This window comes from Leucopleurus acutus, assembly GCF_964270905.1.
Source record: "Leucopleurus acutus genome assembly, chromosome: 6".
Classification (NCBI taxonomy): domain Eukaryota; kingdom Metazoa; phylum Chordata; class Mammalia; order Artiodactyla; family Delphinidae; genus Leucopleurus; species Leucopleurus acutus.
In genome coordinates, this window is record NC_139149.1 from 83,008,795 (window position 1) to 83,026,994 (window position 18,200).

At 36.7% G+C, this 18,200-nt stretch overlaps 1 protein-coding gene across 2 annotated transcripts in view; it reads right to left on the bottom strand.

The window, feature by feature from the left end:
* SATB2 (SATB homeobox 2) overlaps positions 1-18,200 on the bottom strand; it is a 187,042-nt gene that overhangs the window by 147,360 nt on the left and 21,482 nt on the right. For both annotated transcript variants that reach the window (XM_082841654.1, XM_082841653.1), the window contains one exon: positions 16,405-16,581. In XM_082841654.1, coding sequence (XP_082697780.1) covers positions 16,405-16,581 — 177 coding nt within the window. The remainder of the gene's footprint in view (positions 1-16,404; positions 16,582-18,200) is intronic.

The following is an 18,200-nucleotide window of genomic DNA, read 5'->3' on the forward strand; positions in this document are numbered from 1 at the left end:
CCGTTTTTTTTTTTTTTTTTTTGGCCACGGGGTATGTGTTACTTCCCCGACCAGGACCAGGGTTCTAATCCGCACCCCCTGCAGTGGAAGCATGGAGTCTTAACCACTAGATCGCCAGGAAAGTCCCTGTTACCCCTACTGTATAGGTGAGGATGAGGGGCAGAGAGTGACAGAGCTGGGAGGTAGTAAAAGCAAGGTAAAAAGCCCAGCAGTCACTCTCCCGAATTCACAACACCTGACAACACACTATACTATCCTGTCCTCAACGAGAGCAGCACCACAGAAGACACAGAACTGGAGACCCAAGGCCCTGTCCCACCACATTAGACAGCTCTCAGCTGGTCCGACAGAAGACACTTGATCAACTGTTCACCATGAGCAATTCCTAACAATGTCTTAAAGAAAAGAAACTGGGAAATCCATATGCTTTTAACCATTTATGTTCGTTAAGTTGGAAGTTAAATATTTTTTTTTAAACTAATGTACAACTGTGAAATGTTATCAGTGACTTTTACTTTCAAAACTTAGCCTGGTTTCCTTCTACATCCTCACAGTGCTGTACAATACTATCTGTTGTTTGATTTGGTCTGTTTAATAAACTCTCACATTTAAATTGGACAAACATTTTCAACCACCTTTTTGTTACACATAATAAAAAACGTACCCAAAAAGAAAACATTAAATAAAGCATCTAATACAAGTATTAGTGACACACAATAACATCTCCTGTTATGTCTGAATTCATCCATCGGGCTGGAATCTCATACAAAATAAACCAAGATCTGCCTTATGGAGTTCTGTTTTTGTCTTTGACCCAAAGATCTGATCTCCTCTCCTGCTCCTACCACCCACCATAAATCACCTGTCATGGATCACAAAAGGGACCAGGTGAGTGATTTTGGCAGACTCAGTGAAAAATCCATCACCGCCCAACAAAACCAACGCAGCGATTAGGTGCTACCAGCAATCAACCCATATCAGTCTCTCCCACACAGAAGACAGCACTTATTTCCCCAGATTCCCTAGTACTACAAACAGAACTATTTTGGTTCCACACATTTCAAAGACTTTTAAAAATTCAGGGCAAACAAATGACTGTGGCAGCTTGCGGACACAGGTCCTTTGAGAAGTGCTTGAACTCACAACATCCAAATTTTGAGTTTTTAGCCTTTCACCACACAGAGACCTACAACACACTCTGTTTTTAGTCCAGTGGGAAGGAAAAGGAATTATTACTCAGTCTTACTATGAATAAATTACCCTCCAGAAGAACAACACATACCTTCCAGGAAACTATTAAATGCACTTAAGACAGAATTTTCTAAATGTCACTCCCCCAGGGCCCTGAAAATAGTCCATTCTCTCCACAGGATAAAACAACCTTATTTCTGAAGAGTAAGTTAATGCTAACGAAGGTCAGTTAGAAAAATATATCTGCATTCCATGACTTTAGAAGTTCAACCTGGGCTTTGCCCGACACTGTTTTAAAAAAATTTTTAGTACGTGTTGTAAATCACCTCGGGATGCCCGTGTGAAAGCAGTGCTGCCTGGGAACGTTTGTGTCATATTGTAGCACACTCAGCTGCTCCATCCCCACGAACGGCACTTGCAATGAAAACACTGCCATATATCTTGATTTGTCAGAGAACAAATCAGTTTTATCTGTTCATTTTGTGGTTTAGTGTCATAGGTATTTTAGAAAACATAATTTATAATTCCTCATGCAATTATATATGAAATTAACTCATCTCACTTTTCCAGAAGCATCAAAATATTTCAGATTAAGTAGAATGCACTCATAATGTTTTTGAAGTTCTTGTCTCCCAATCTACTACAAGAAGAAAAGATAAATAAATAAAGGAAAAAGAGGGGAAAATAAGTAGCATTTTAATGAGTTAGTCTAGTTATATTAGGCCTTGTAGAGGCTTTTATTTATATTCACTATCACAACAATGTCTAATGATGCCATAGAGAGGCAGGGGATAGTAACTAAGCCACTGTCTCAAGAAGCAGAATGCCTGGGTTTGAACATCTGAACCGTGGCTCCATCACTTACTTGCTGGATGCCCTGGGGTAATTCACTTAACCTCTCTGTGCCTTAGCTTCCTCAGCTGTAAAATGTAGATAATCGTACTTATGCCACACATGGTTTGTGAGCATTAAATGTGCCACATGCCTGGCATACAGTAAGCTCTGTGTTCACTAGCACTATAATTAGCAACAATATGCACACCACTCCTTTTTTTCTTTTAAGGACTAAACATACATGAAAACATAACAAAACTATGTCTTACTGATTAATACCGAGGTATTCCAATGATAGACAAGAGAAAAATATCCTACTGGTGTGTCCTCTTTGGGGTGATAAATTGGTTAATTTTGTAAACTTCAAGACAATGCAGCCAAGGTTCCTTACCAAGTACGAAATGACACCTCAGTCTCCTGGGGGAACACACCACACCCATAAGTGTTTTAATCCCCCCGATTTACAACAGAGTTGGGTCTATTCTTTTTCATTTACCTGGCTGAATTAGTATCTGCTGAGAGACTCAGACAAATTCATAATCTTATTAGTCACAACAGGAAATTTCCCTTTAATAAGTAAGACAGAAAAGCAGTTATTGATCTTAATTGCATTTGTTTAAACTGCAAATGGGTGCATTTTAATATCCACTAGGGGTTACAAGTGAAAAAAGGAAAATAGTAGCAGATTATAACTTAATGTGTTATGTAAGATATCTCACAATAAAACACTGGTTTCATAATTAAAACTCTTTGTTCATATGAATTGATATTTTTGGTCACATGAGTACATTTTAACATCTATTATCTGATTTGGGTTACATAAATCCTGACCAATCCTTGCTATGCCCATTATGAAAACCCACCTAAATATTTATTGCAGTCAAATACTTCTCTCTATCCAAGAGCCACCAACATTATCACATAGGAAGAGAGTGATCCCCACCTCTAAGGACAGACCTCAGTGTGAGCTGAATGATTGCAAAACAGCACACAAAAGGGAGATGATCGGAATGGTACCAATGACACTGTTAGGAAAGGGTGCAGGGTAGGTGGCCAAATACATTTGACTTCTAACTAGGACCATCTCACACCTTCTAAGCTACAGAGAAGACTATGGAAAGAAGTTGGGTCAGTCTTAGAACTATAAAATACAGAAGGAAGACGGAGAGATGATCATCTCTTTCCCATGCCCAGCAGGATCTGAGGTCCTCTGGAAACAAACCACCAAAAAGGGATTACAGCTCATTGCTCCTGCAAGCCTGGGAGTTTTCATGATTTGTTTGACAAATTCCCTACCTCCCATAGTGAGCTGTGCTCAGTCAATTCAAACACAGGAGAACCCTTCCCTAAGAGTTTTCCCCAATGACTCTTTCAGAAAATCTCCATCTTACTGCACAGAGCAAAAACCAGAGGCTAAAAAATAGACAAACTGTCATCAGTTATTAATTCCTGGGCCAAGGGACATCGTTAACACAGGACTGTCATTGTGAAACTAGTAAGCGCTCAGTAACTAACCCACACAATGCTGTGTATGTGTTTTTTAAAGAGGAGAATGACCAAAATGCGGTAAGAACGAGACTGTTATAAAAACAAAACAAGCAATCAATTAACTAAGGTTTCCTGAATGACACAATGTCTTTTAACTCTTCTCCCACATTAAAAAACTTAACTCTTTACCACAAGGCAGAGGTAAGGAAGAAAGCAGGTCAATGCCAAAATTATTTTTTAAATAATCAGCCTTTCACCTGCAATGAACTAACTTAGCCATTTTTTTTTTTTTTGGCTGCGCATTATGCGGGATCTTAGTTCCCCAACCAGGGATCGAACCCACGGCCCCTGCATTGGAAGCTTGGAGTCTTAACCACTGGACCGCCAGGGAAGTCCCTGCAATGAAATAACTTACAAGAAACTTATTTTCAAAGGATAACTATGTTCTCACATAAACAGTGGAGTTGGTCACTCTGATTGTCCAGCATGGCCTAGGCACAGCAACTGTACTTAACACCTAATTTACTGACCACTCCTAAATCCTTCTAGATCATCAAAAGAAAATGAATCTTTCACATTTGCTTTGAAAACCAAAAACTTGGCTATTATAAAATATTAGAAATAATAACAAAGAATATGCAAATTATACATTATAATATTCAGTGAAAAACCACAGATGAAAATATTGCATATATGATCTCAACTATGTAAAAAAATGCCTAGCACTGTAACTAAAGAGGAGTGTCCTAAAATGTTACCTACATTTATTTCTAGGTGGTAGGTCCAATGGGGGGGTATGGGGGGTTTGTCTTCTTTTTCCTTTTTCTGTATTTTTTAGTTTTCTATAATTAATAAGCACTAGCTTGTTATTAGAAAAAGTTGTTTTTTAATTTATAAGTTTATAAGGAGCTTAGGTATACAAAAATGGGGGTCTCACAAAATATATTCTCATAAAATGCCATCCCAAGACAGCAAGTTCCATTTTGTTATTTAAACTCAGAACAAGCTCCCCACTCAATTTAAACATATATATGTTCAGTTACCAATTCCAAAATGTCAATCTTTGGTTTATGCCTGTAAAATATAGTTACTATTAGTTTGAATTCTAGACTAAATTGGCAGACTACAAATATAATGCCACAGAATGGGATATTGGTTAAGTACACATTCTCTGAAGCTGGTTTTTAGTGTCAGCTAAGCTGTTTACCTCTTTGAATGTCAGTTTCCTCACTGGTAAAATGTGGACAATTATATCATGCACTTCACGGGGGTTATTACGAGGATTGAATGAGCAAATATATGTGAAGCACCTAGAACAGTACCTGGTGTATGAGAAGCAGTAAATAAATAGTGGCGCTTAATATTACTAATTAGTTAATAATATTAACTCTATCAAATATATTCATAGCATGTCTATTATGTAAAAGTTTCCGTTTCCCTCGCAAAAATTAAACTATGGCTTAATCTAAGCTAATTCTGACATATTACATTTATCCTATTCCAAACATGAGCTAGTCCAAATAGGTAAATTTCTCAGAAAACTGAGGCTTACCCTTTTCAGTACCTACATCATTTTATTTTTAATCCTCAAACCCCATTCAAAACCTTCAAGTTTGTTCTGGCTAAACGGCTACTTTCCAGAAGCCTAAATTTGCCAAAACCTCCTTCTAGACAAGATTGAGAGAACAGAGTCAACATAAGCATAACTTATTGCCAGGTCCTACCACACATTTTATTATATATTTATAGTTTATTTTCTATCTTTCCTACTGGAATGTATCTTGAGGGCGGAGGCACTGTATGTTTGGTTCTTCACTGTGTCCCCAACACATAATAGGCACTCAAGAAATATTTGTTAAGTGAATGAATAATATCATAGTGTGTGAAAGAACCAGAAAATTAAGGTATAATAATCTTTAAAAGTTTCTGTATTGTGTTCCTCTCCATGAAAAGGGAACAGTAAAACTCAGCTACATTTCTTCCAATGATGCTCTAAAAGACTAACGATCTTAAACTGCTTCCTTCCCAAATAATTCTGATATCTCTCTTCCCTTGCAGAGTATCTAAAGCAGACGCCCTTTCAAAGAAGTCTCCCCCTTCCCTTAAGGAATCACCGTATTCATAATAATAAAACACGACACTTAAATTTTTATTTATTACTCTGGCTCTGGAGTATCACCTTAAGCTGGTAAAACTGGTCAAAGCTTTTGATTAAGAACAGACCACCCTGTTAACTTGGCTCCCAGGATGGTGGGCCCAGTTTTCACACCTGGGAGATGATTAGGCCTTGTAGAGCCAAATCACTGAGGACAGAGGTTTGACTGTGCTATGAGCCTTCCAGCATCTCATTCTTTGATTTACAAAACGGACAGAAAGAATGTGTTGGATGCATTTCTCTGCCGAGCTGGAGCTGGAAACTGAGAGAAACCTCGGCACTATTTGCATATAGCCTGCAGCGATCTTTTCCAACCCGACTAACGAGCTTGTAAAACAAGAGCGCAGATTCGCCGTTCTGTCCTGGGTGGTATTTCTTCAAACCAAAAAGGGGCCGACAGGGAAAAACCTTTGTGTTTTCCCTCATTGACACACAAATAATTTTGCCAATTACTGCTTTTGAGCAAGTAGAACCTTGATATAAGACTCTTTAAAACTCTCAAAGCTACTGTCAAAAAAAAAAATTGCTTTTCAAAGCACTGGATTTTAAATGCTCATCACAATCATGTGAAATCTACGTGGCACTTCGGAAACCAAACCAAGGAGCCTCTGAGTGACCAACGGCCAGCTGCACGCTTGCTCTATACCCTTGCCTCCGCACAGCCCTCCTCTGAGCTCTGTCACACTGCAGACAGAAGGGGCCCCTGACACTGCAGGGCTCCTCTTCGTGTGCCAAGGTGCCTACATAAGTCACAAATAAGCTGCCCACCAACTGACACTATGCAATGAATGAATTACTGTGGAGTCGTTATCCCATAAAAATGCTTAAATACAATTATAATTGTATCTGAGAAAATTTGGACATTCAAAGTATAAAGTAAAATGTACACTAAAATAAGAAGTAAAAAGGACCTACAATTCTGAAATTTCACAATTTCGCAAAGAATTAACTGAAATTATAAGATTTAGATGACAGAGCTCTTATCCATATAAAAAAGGGGAAAAAAAAGAAAGCAGGGAGTTTTTAAAAAGCGTTGGAATATTACAAAATGCTCTATGGCCAAGAATTTTTCACTGTTTATCATGAATGTCAAAACAGACTTTATTAAGAGTTGGAATATGATTGGTATAGCACCAAGACTGAGAGTTGTACCAATGGAGAGCTTTAAATATAAAGGATCTACCCAAAAGGTAACAGCACTGTCTATTGTATCATTATTGAATGTGCTTTTTACCGCATGAGTTCCTTTAACGGAATCGCTACTGCATCTTCTTAAAGCACAAAAAAGAGTGGGTCTTCAGCAAATGACTCTACCCTGCATTTTAAATCCATACATTAGTAAAAGACAGTTATACTCTTGAAGGGAATAGAATAAAAAATTAATCACAATATAAACTGTATCAGAGTTATCACCAGTTTTAGATTGTAGGTTTCCTACTCATAACTCCTCAAGAGCTGTATATTTTTAATGGGACATACTTTAATTATTAAATAAAAGTTATATATCACTGTGGGTCAATCTGTTTAACCTGGATCATTTTACATGAATGTCAAAACGCAGAACTAAGATGATAAGTCCCCTCCCCATCTTAGGCATTAATGACCAAATTCCAAATAGAAGGATTTTAAGCAGTTTTAAAAATACACCAAAGCTAATGGCCACCATGGCCAATTGCCCCAAACAAAACAGATAACTGTAAACATTGTTAAACCCTTCCATCATAATAGAGAAAATAATGAGCCTGTTTTTTTAAATGAATTATTTCCACTGATAATGGTTTTTTCAACTGTACATTCTGGCAGAAATTGCAAGGTCAGATGTAAAGTGAGGTAAGATTCGTTTTTTAATTCACTGCCCTTAACACTTCTTATCAAGTACTTCCTACCCAACAGCTAGGCATTCCACAAATCAAATTGGATGGGGTGTTCACCCTCTACAGATTTACCTGTAGACAATAATTCCATCAGCTGACCTTTAAACGAGCCATAATTACATATTTATATATTTTAAATAACATATTTATGACAATATAAACAAATATAAGGAATACAGAACTATAAACACTTGTATTAGATATTCATTTCTAAGTATATATTAGACAAAGAAGTAAGATGAGCATTATTTTTCCCCTGGCATTTAGTTAAAAAGTAGTGTTTCAGGTTTTGCTATGTGCCGGTGAACAAACATGTATGCACACACACATACATGAATATTTAATTTTATATAGCAGAGGAGGGAAGAGCATGGGGGCTTGTTAGAGATTTGTGTCAGCCCAGCCAGTGTTTTATATTTTGGCCCATCCAGCTCTAATGAGGGTTGAAACATGGTTAACAGCAATTTTGGGGAACTTTCTTAGCTGACTTTTGAGAGCCACAGAATTTTGTAAAAAGCAGCTTGTTTGTTAAAAGGTTGCTCCAAGGCCTAAAACTTCTAAATATGTACCTTTTTTTCAACATTGCCCTTATGAAGAAAAAACTTCTGAGAGTCTCCCAAACATAAGAGTTTAATTAAAGAAGAAAACATAGAAAAAAAGAGAGAGAGAACCAAAGAAAGACACTAAGAAAGACAAGGCAAGAGATCATTTAAAACATTTTCAGTAGGGAGAATGTCAAACTTTTAGAACATGAAAAACCTTTCAGCTCTAGACAACATATGTCTTTTAACCATCCTCTCTCAAAAAGAAAAACAAAAAGTGATTTTTCTGAATTCCTTTCCAAGGTTATGATTAAGCTTATTAATTTTTTATTTGAAATCATAGTATTTGCAGGCATTTATAGGATTAGGGTTTTCATTAAGTTTAGCAAAATAAAAATAATTCTGAATTAAAGCAGCAAACATAAGTTTTAGAGTTTTTTAGAATTTAAGAGAATGGGAAACCCACAGATTCAAAGACTTAAGAGACACATCAACCAAGTGCAATATATAGATTTGTATGGCTCTTGATGTGAATAAACACTAAAAATATATACATATATATAAAATAATTAGGAAAATTTGAGGCTTGACTGGATATTTTATGATATTAAGGAATCATTATCTTTCTTTTTAGGCGTCATGCTGGTATTGTGGTTATGTTTTGAAAATAGTCTTTAAGAGACACTTAGTAAAATATTTATGGACAAAATACAAGGTCTAGGATTATTTTAAATAATCCAGTGGGAGAGAGGTGCGAAACGGGTAAGGCATAGATGAAACAAAATCAACCATAAATTGCTAATTGGTGATCCTAGCTGATGAGTTCGTGAGTATTTAATACACTAGTCTCTCAACTTTGTATATGTTATATATTCCCATAATAAAACATTTTAGAGAATTAATTTAAGAACAGAGCATTTCAAGCACTGAATAACTTAAAATGAAAGTGTATTCATTTCTAATGATGAAATTTACCTTAACAGTAGCTTCTATGTAAAGTTCTTCCCAATATGTGGTATGTTGTAGAGCTAGTCCACTGGAAAGTATATGATAATTAATAAATGAATAATATATAAAATAATAAATAAATAATACATAAATTAAGCCATTCCATTCCTTTTTTAATATAAAATATTTTTTATTTAAAAAGGTTTTTTTAATTTGTTATACAATTTTTAAAGGTTACTTTACATTTAGTTAGTACAAAATATTGGCCATATTCCTTGTGTTGTACAATACATCCTTGAGCCTATCTTACACCAAATAGTTTGTACCTCCTACTCTCCCATCCCTGTATTGCCCCTCCCCGTCCCAACTGGTATCCACTAGTTTGTTCTCCATATCTGTGAGCCTGCTTCTTTTTTTTTTTGTTATATTCACTAGTTTGTTTTATTTTTTAGATTCCACATATTAGTGATATTATACAGTATTTGTCTTTCTCTGTCTGACTTATTTCACTTAGCATAATGCCCTCCAAGTCCATCCCTGTTGTTGCAAATGACAAAATTTCATTCTCTTTTTATGGCTGAGTAGTATTCCATTGTATATATGTACCACCTCTTCTGTATCCATTCACTGCTGATGTACACTTAGATTGCTTCCATATCTTGGCAATTGTAAATAATGCTACTATAAACATTGGGTGCATGTATCTTTTAGAATTACTGTTTTGGGGGTGTTTTTAGGATATATACCCAAGAGTGGAATTGCTGTGTTATATGGTAGTTCTTTCTTTTTTTTTTAATTGGGGTATAGTTGTTTTACAATGTTGTGTTAGCTTCTACTGTATAGAGAAGATGGATGGACCTAGACACTGTCATACAGAGTGAAGTAAGTCAGAAAGAGAAAAACAAATATCATATATTAACGCGTATATGTGGAATCTAGAAAAATGGTACAGATGAACTGGTTTGCAAGGCAGAAATAGAGACACAGATGTAGAAAACAAACATACCGACATCAAGGGGGTAAAGCAGGGGTGGGGGGGATGAATTGGGAGATTGGGATTGACATATATACTCTAATATGTATAAAATAGATAACTAATAAGAATCTGTTGTATAGCACAGGGAACTCTACTTCCATTCCTTTTTATATAAATATTCTCACTGCTTTGGTTTTAACTCTTATTCTATTTATTCTTATCATAGTTACTAGTTCATAGACTGAAATTATTCACCCTACATACAATGCCTTCAAACAGATGAGGTCCAGATAAATACTGACAAAACATCTCTAACTTTTGATCAGAAGAATCTGGATCTCAGCAATCCCCTAAGTACCCTTTGAATAACTACTTCTTTGAGTCTAACAGTTATTATTGGAGTGTTTTGCCACCCCAAGCATAGCCAAAACATCACTGACTGTGGAATGATGACATAGAATAACCTGGAAATGGTGATCGCTGATCAATAAGGAGTTAACTTATATTTCAGTTCTGATAAAAATAGCTAATGAATGGGAGCCAACTGCACAGTGATACACACACAAAAAAATTCTTCATGGATAAAATTTAGCAAAAAGGAACCTTAAGAACTGTTTTCATTCGGTCAGAAAACAATGACTGCATTCCTACAGACTGCACATTGTGCTCTGCGTCACTGTTATAAGGGAACAAAATAGTTTCCAGCTCACGAGTCCAAATCTAATAATTAAAGACAGTAAACTGGCACTTTTTAGGAATCCGTATTTCTCCAGGGTAATAAATATCTTCAAGTTTATTTGTTCATTCTTCTAACATCGACTAAATGCCTAGCACAAGTACCACCCTTGTGTTCTGAAGAAATGGGCCTGTGAGAGCGGAAGAGTTTCACCAATAAAAATCAAAGCCAACATTAGGCCTATCTTTAAAATGAAGACAACAATGGACAGAAGAGGCAAATAAACAGCTTTCCTTTAATAATGCAAAGTACGATTTCCTAGAAGTTTTAACCCATTATTTCCCATCTCGTCATCTATTTCCAAAAGCTAACAAGAGGAAGAGAAATTCTTGAGCGTTTTTTCAGGAGTAAAATGAACATTTAGTTAAAAATTAGCACCAGACCTGTAAACAAATTTTCTATGCATTTTTATTCTCTGAGCCTCAATATTCAATATTTCTGAGCTCAGAGGGTGAAAATCAACTAGTCATCCACATACTAAACTTTTCTCTGTAAGCTCCATGAAAACAAGACTTTTTTTTTCAGTTCTTTATCCCCAGAACCTAGAACAATGACTGACACACAGCAGGCATTTCATACTACTGAATTAATTAATCTGAAGATGAGAATTGCTAAGGAATATGCTTTATTTGCATATCAGGAATCATTTTGGCTTCATAAGCAAAAAATGCATATTTGAATTCCTCAACCTACTGTAGGCCCACTTTTTAGTTTTAGGAGTTGGCTTCAATAAACAATTCTGGGGCTTCCCTGGTGGCGCAGTGGTTGAGAGTCCGCCTACCGAGGCAGGGGACACGGGTTCCTGCCCCGGTCCGGGAAGAACCCACATGCTGCGGAGCGGCTGGGCCCGTGAGCCATGGCCGCTGAGCCTGCGCGTCCGGAGCCTGCGCGTCCGGAGCCTGTGCTCCGCAACGGGAGAGGCCACAACAGTGAGAGGCCTGCGTACCGCAAAAAAAAAAAAAAAAAAAAAAAAAAAAAAAAAAAAACCAATTCTGTGAGGTTTTTGTTTTTAACGAAATCTATCTCAGTTACCTTGAAGAAATGTCTCTATATATTTCATCATGGAAATGAAATATGTATAATTTATCATTATTGAATATATGTAATCATTATCAAATAAATATAATTATTATATATTTAGTAAGCACCCAATCCAAAAAGTCCTTCCTTTTAGGCCTTATGTCAAAGATCAAAAGAACAAGCATTAAATAAGAATGAAAAAAAAAAAAAAAGAATGGACTCCTACCCCAAGTCTACATTCCCCGTGATCAGGTCTGTCACTGGACAGTCCTGTGGTTAAGGACTCTGACTCAGGAGGTGGTTAACTAGCCTTCAGATCTCAACTCCTCCATCCACTAGCCCTGTGCACCAGGGAAAGTTACTTCTCTCTATTTGCCTGTTTCCTCATCTATGAAATGGGAAATATATAACTTACTTCAAAGAGCTGTTATGAGAATTAAATGAGTCAGTACATGTAAATCTCTTAGAAGAGTGTCTGACAAATAGCAATTGCTCAATTTATGTTACCTAGCACTATTAAAACTCTAAGAAATCCTTGTACATCAACTATACTTCAATAAATAAATTTTTTTAAAAAACTAAGAAATCCCTTGTTTTATACATCACAGGGGCTCATTAATGACTTACTGATTCTTTTTTTAATATTAAACTGAAAAAACAACAGAAATGCATCTGTATCACGTACAAGTTTTCACACTTATGGATAAATTAGGGACAAAGTGAACTGTTCATCAAAATTGGATAATATGGTGGAAATAACAACTTCCCACTTATTTAGAGAGGAATTCATAGAGGAAGTGGAATTTCGTATTTTTTTTTTTTCTGATTAGAAAAAGAAGAAAATCCCACATAATCCCACTACCCACCCAGTTGATATTTTAACATATTTCCTTTGTTTTTTCCTATGCATATAAGTGAAATTTTATATAACTGAGATTGTATTTGGCACTCTGCTTGACTCACATAACATTGTATTAAATGCTTTTTTGTGTCACTTGTTAAAAACATCACTTTAAATGACTATATACACTTAATTATTCTAACACAAGTAAGAAAAACTGGTGACTAATAACACTTCCTCTTGAACTCATAATTTTTACATACTCATGACCCCAAAAATAACCAGCCAGAAAGGATTTTTGCTTATTTATTGTTCAGCATGTTTGTTCTTAAATAAAATTTTCTTGTCAAAAATAAATTTTAATATAAATTTTAAAATAAATTTTAAATAGGAAGCAGGAAAAAGATATCCATTTACAAATTAAGTCAAATGTACACAGTGAGGAATCACGTTGCCATCACTGCCACCTCCCAGAGTCCACCAACCACCTTGGTAAGTACAAATAGCTACTTAATCAGTGAGATAAAGAACTCTCTCGACAATGCAGAGAGGCCCATGACTATTACCAAAAGCATTATGGAGCAAAACTGAAAGGATGAAAAGGAAACAAGAAAGACGAATAAAGGGAATGAAGAGCTTAGTGGGGGAGGGTTACTGCAGAGCAGTTCCCTAGGTTAATACTCCTCTTCCAAAAGACTGGAAGACTACTTTTGATCCACATATATTGACTCATAGTTCAACATATAACATAAAACGTGCTTGTTGTTCATTAGACTTTAGGCTACCTATTCCGGAAAAAGCCAAGAGCCTGCCATCTTTAGGCTTTTTGCATATGCAAAACAGCAGGTCAGATGAATCCTGCATCTCATATCCTTGAGAATCACAGAGAGTAAATGGTATGCGTTCTGGGATAGGGAGGGTTTAGGTCAGTTGAAAACATAATGCCCATGATTTCTGACATTATCTTGTGCCCTTATCCTCTCTTGGGTCCAAATATCTGGCTTCAAATAAAGAAGGTACTGTAAAATGGGGAGGGGGGCAGGATTGGCAACCCCTAAATTCCATTTTAGTGGAATTTCTATCATTCTTTATAAGCAAATATTCTTTCTTAATAAAATCTCTTCAGTTCACCTGGAGGAAATGCCATCTCAGAAAAAGAAAGTGACTATCCTATGCTCACGAGAACATGGGTATGCTGTCTCTCATTGGAACGTGAGTATCACTCCAAAATAATGACATTGCTAATCTGAATACTATTCCAATTCAATTATTGAAGCCCTTTTCTGGTCATGTCAAAATGAAAAATCACATTTCAAGAGTCTCAATTTGTAAAATAGGCTCACGAAACCAGCTCTCCCTGAAGTTTACTTTGGCCCAACTTTTCCAACACAGGAAGAAGAGGTTCGGAAACACTCAGTTTCTCTGCCACAAATGCATTTGCTAGCAGGTCACCCAATGACTTTCCCATCTTGGGGGAATTACCTAAACTAACAAACAAATAAAACCAAAACAAAACAAAAAACTAGACACACAAAACCTCAGGCCTCAGATATGCAGTCACATTTTGTTCTGCCTCCTTTTCTAGATTCCTCCCACTCTGCTGTGTCTCCAGCACATGAACGACCTGTCTTATCATGCATTCTGTTTCGTCTGTAATAAATATGCAGCAAAATGCACAAGTGTGATGATCTGAATGACAACAGAGATCTAATACATTCATTTCCAAATAAACAATTCCAAGTTTTTCCATTTACCCAAAACAGAGATCAGCAATCTAATTTAAAACAAAATAAACAAACTGTGATTTTCTTCCCCATCTGTAAAATTACAGTACAGGACCTAGCGATAAAACCCTTGTTTACCTACAAAATAAACTATATCATGATCTAGAGCACCTTCAGGATGTCGATTCAACTTTTAAAAAGTGTTAATATTTAGTCATTTTTAACCGTGGTTTTCAAAAACTTTGGGGAAGCAAATATTCACTTTTGACTTTTTTCTTCTTTAATCCTCCACTGCAGACCATATTTCTTGCTAGTGGATCTCACCTTGGTGAGCAGAACCCTCAGTCCACACTACTGAATGGAACAGTGTGGCTCCCTCGTGCAAATTTCCTGAGAGCCCCTTCCCTGAGCATGTGCCAAGAATCAGATCTTGGCCACTTAGTGCTCTGTGCTCCACATGTGAGCTCACGGCGTGTTGAGCAGCCATGCTAACTGAGATGGATAGCCCTGTCAAACAGGAAGCTGGCACACCAGGATGCAAGCAGTGGGATACAATGACCTTTACATTCAGAGAAAAATATCCCTAAAATGGCATGAAAAGTTTACGGTGGGGGAAGGAGGGGGGATTCTTTTATTTCATTTAGGTACATAGCATGAAATAAAAGCAATGGTGCCCACTATGCAATTTGCTCGGGATCAAATCTTGAATCCCTCACACAAGAAGGAAAGTTGTCAGGGAAAGGAAATGAATCATCCTTTATCACACTGCTTTGAAAGCAGTGGACTCTACGATTCAGCTGTATGTATTACTGCACCCACACAGGCCAAGTGCTGGGATTCAGACTGCACTTCAACTCACAATAATCCATGGCCCTGGAAAAACATTCTTGACCTCCTGGTTTCAGATGAGTTGCTTTCTTGGTAGAACTAAGATATAATTTGAATATTTAATTTAAACTTTTTTTAAACAGTAATAATCTGATTACAAAATCAGAGTCAAGAGCTGGGGAATTTAAATTCCATGTCCTTGGTCACCATATTTTGTAACTTTTTATAAACTGTTTAATCTCTCATAGCTTCCTTCTCTCAATAAATAGAGGCTTGGACTAATAGTTCTTAGTAAGTATATGAAGAGGAATTCATTTGAAAAAGTAGCAAAAATCCATGGCACATACACAAATGTTAAGTAAGGACAGTAATAAAGGAAATTAATATATGGAACAAGACCTGGAAGTCACTTGTTTCTATCCTTTAGTTCTAACCATTATCATAATCTATACAGTTCAATAATTTCAGCTAAAAAAACAAAGATAATCATTCGATTGGGTCAAAAATTTATTTTCCCATTCTCCAAGGTTTGGGGATTTTTTGCTATTTGTTTTGTCAATTATCTGGCATAAAAGAACAATGGGCAACACAAGCTCACAATGGATTCCCCAGTGCTATACAATTCACACTGAAATAATGATGCAATTTTAATATTTAATTATATTTAATTAAATAGGTAAAATGAATTGATCACAAAGACACTGAGCATTTTTTTTTTTTAATGAATGGACCACATCAGAACTACAGAGAGGTTTTCAAAGATACAAAAGTACAGTATATAAGAGGCATACATTTTTTTCTATTTAACTAAAAGCTGATCATAATGTGTAAAAGCGGCAGGCCCAAAGCAATAAATAAATTTAGAAAACTGAAAGCTTATAATTCACATATTAAAGTTTGGATAAGTTAGGAGTCAAATGTCTCAGCACTCTGAGAATACCGATTTGGGGACTTAGAGAAAATAAGGGAGTTATTAATGCAAAAAAACCCATGATGATCACTCTGAAATGCAAGTGATGGCTTGAAATGGGATTTTGGTGGCTCTAGAGGTACTGGTCAAATGCTTCCCAATGCAACCAGAAAACCAGACTCTCCATGAAACATCCTGCTGTTCACTGTTTGGGAAAGATGTTAGATGTAACCACTCTCCTCCGATCCCTGTTTGGAGAATTATTTCGGGGAACACACTCTTCCTCAAATCATGACACACCCGAGGCACGGGGAGGAGAGGGGAGACGCGAGAATACCTTGTGCCTGCGCCGCGGAGCTGTGGGAGTAGCCCAGGGCCAGGAGCGCGGTCTCCACCAGCTGGCTGAAAAGCACGTCCTTGCGAACCAGGACAAACTCTGCGTGTTCTTCCCTGTTGTCATATTCAAGAGAGCCGTCCAACTGCTCTACCACACAAAAGACCGGAATCATCAAACCTGCAGGGACAAAACCCAAGAACAAAACACAAACATTACAAAGCAAACCCCAGTCATCATGAGAAGGGAAGAGACAGTTATCATCTGTGGACAGTGGTTTGGATTAAACAAGCCTCTTAGTCAGATGCGCCTAATGGGAAAACTGTGGGGTTTTTTTCCCCCTCCATTATTACTATCAGACTGCAGCAGAATTGCCCCAAGCAGTGGCAGAAGCCTTCAGATTCTAGTCATTAAAAAGTGGAGCACACCAAACAGAGGTGTCCTGACTGAGAGACCTCAAGTTCACAGCCGGAGCATAGGTGAGATAAAAGGGACCTTCCAGATCCTAGCATCCTCGTATCTATGGTCCTATCATTAACTATTAATCAGGACTAGTATTTTCAGATAAGATCTGCTTTTGTCTAGAAACGTTGTAAGATACCTAGTAATGGTCCTAAGCTATTATGTGAATATGTACAAGAAAATCAATAGGAATTTAAAAGAAGCCCCTCTTGTATCTTTTATTTTTCTAAATCCTGGTAAACAGGCCATCAACTAACCTGAAAATACCCTGCTCATGTAAGTCTTAACTGACATTTATGTCAAAATATACATACAAATATGAAACTTTGTCTTTTTAAAATAATATTATTTTATATAATAACACCAGTTATCACTGGAAAGGAATACCTCTGCTTGGTTTTCAAAGAAAAGAAGTAAACTACCCTAAAGAATAAAGCAAATTAGTGTAGTTGAAAATCTGTTGAAATCTGTTGTCACTGAAATATTTCTCTCCTTTGTATCAATATGTGAAAAGCTAAAAAATGTTTAATTCGCCAAAGGTGTTTTATAAAATGTTTTTTATTTTTTTAAAAAAGTCATACAGGTATTTAAATCTAAACGTAGCCATGGCAAAAGAAGATCAAAATTTTACCAACATACGAGTAATAAACATGGACTCTGCCCTACATAATTCACACAAATTAGTATGTTACGGAGTAAGGATCTGCTCCAGGTCTTCTCTTCGTGCAAGAAAAATCAAAGGTTACGAAGGAAGAGCGGGCAGGCAGAGAGATGGGGGAGGTGATAGACGGGCTGTTCATGATGATGTCACTTCACAATAAAAATAAGACCTCTGTGTAAAATGACACGTGCCAAGTATGGCCTCTCACACACAGAATGCAGAGGAGTTTCTCTAGAAGCCCCTCCCTGTTGTCCAGACCCGAGAAGCCTCCTGACTCACTCTGATCTGGAAAGCAGAGGGTGGGAACAGATACTGTGCAAACTACCAGGTCACAGATTTAGATTTTTCTGCTAAAGATAATACAGTGGTGCAACTGGTTCCCATGTGCTAATTATTATTATTAAAGATAGTAAGTGTTGGATGTAATTATTAAATATAATCATTATTAATAATACTCATTAAGAATTGTTATCATTAAAGATCACGGTAATTATTACTAAGCCTGAACGACAGACTAGCAAGCCACACAATACCAGACCTGGGACAACTACTAGTGTTCACGCCAAGGAACAACAAAGCAGCATTATCGTCCATTGCTCATATACTATCTATGGTATAGACTCACGGAACATAGGAAATAAGGATGGAGCAGACTGACTGTTTTACATAAAGAGGA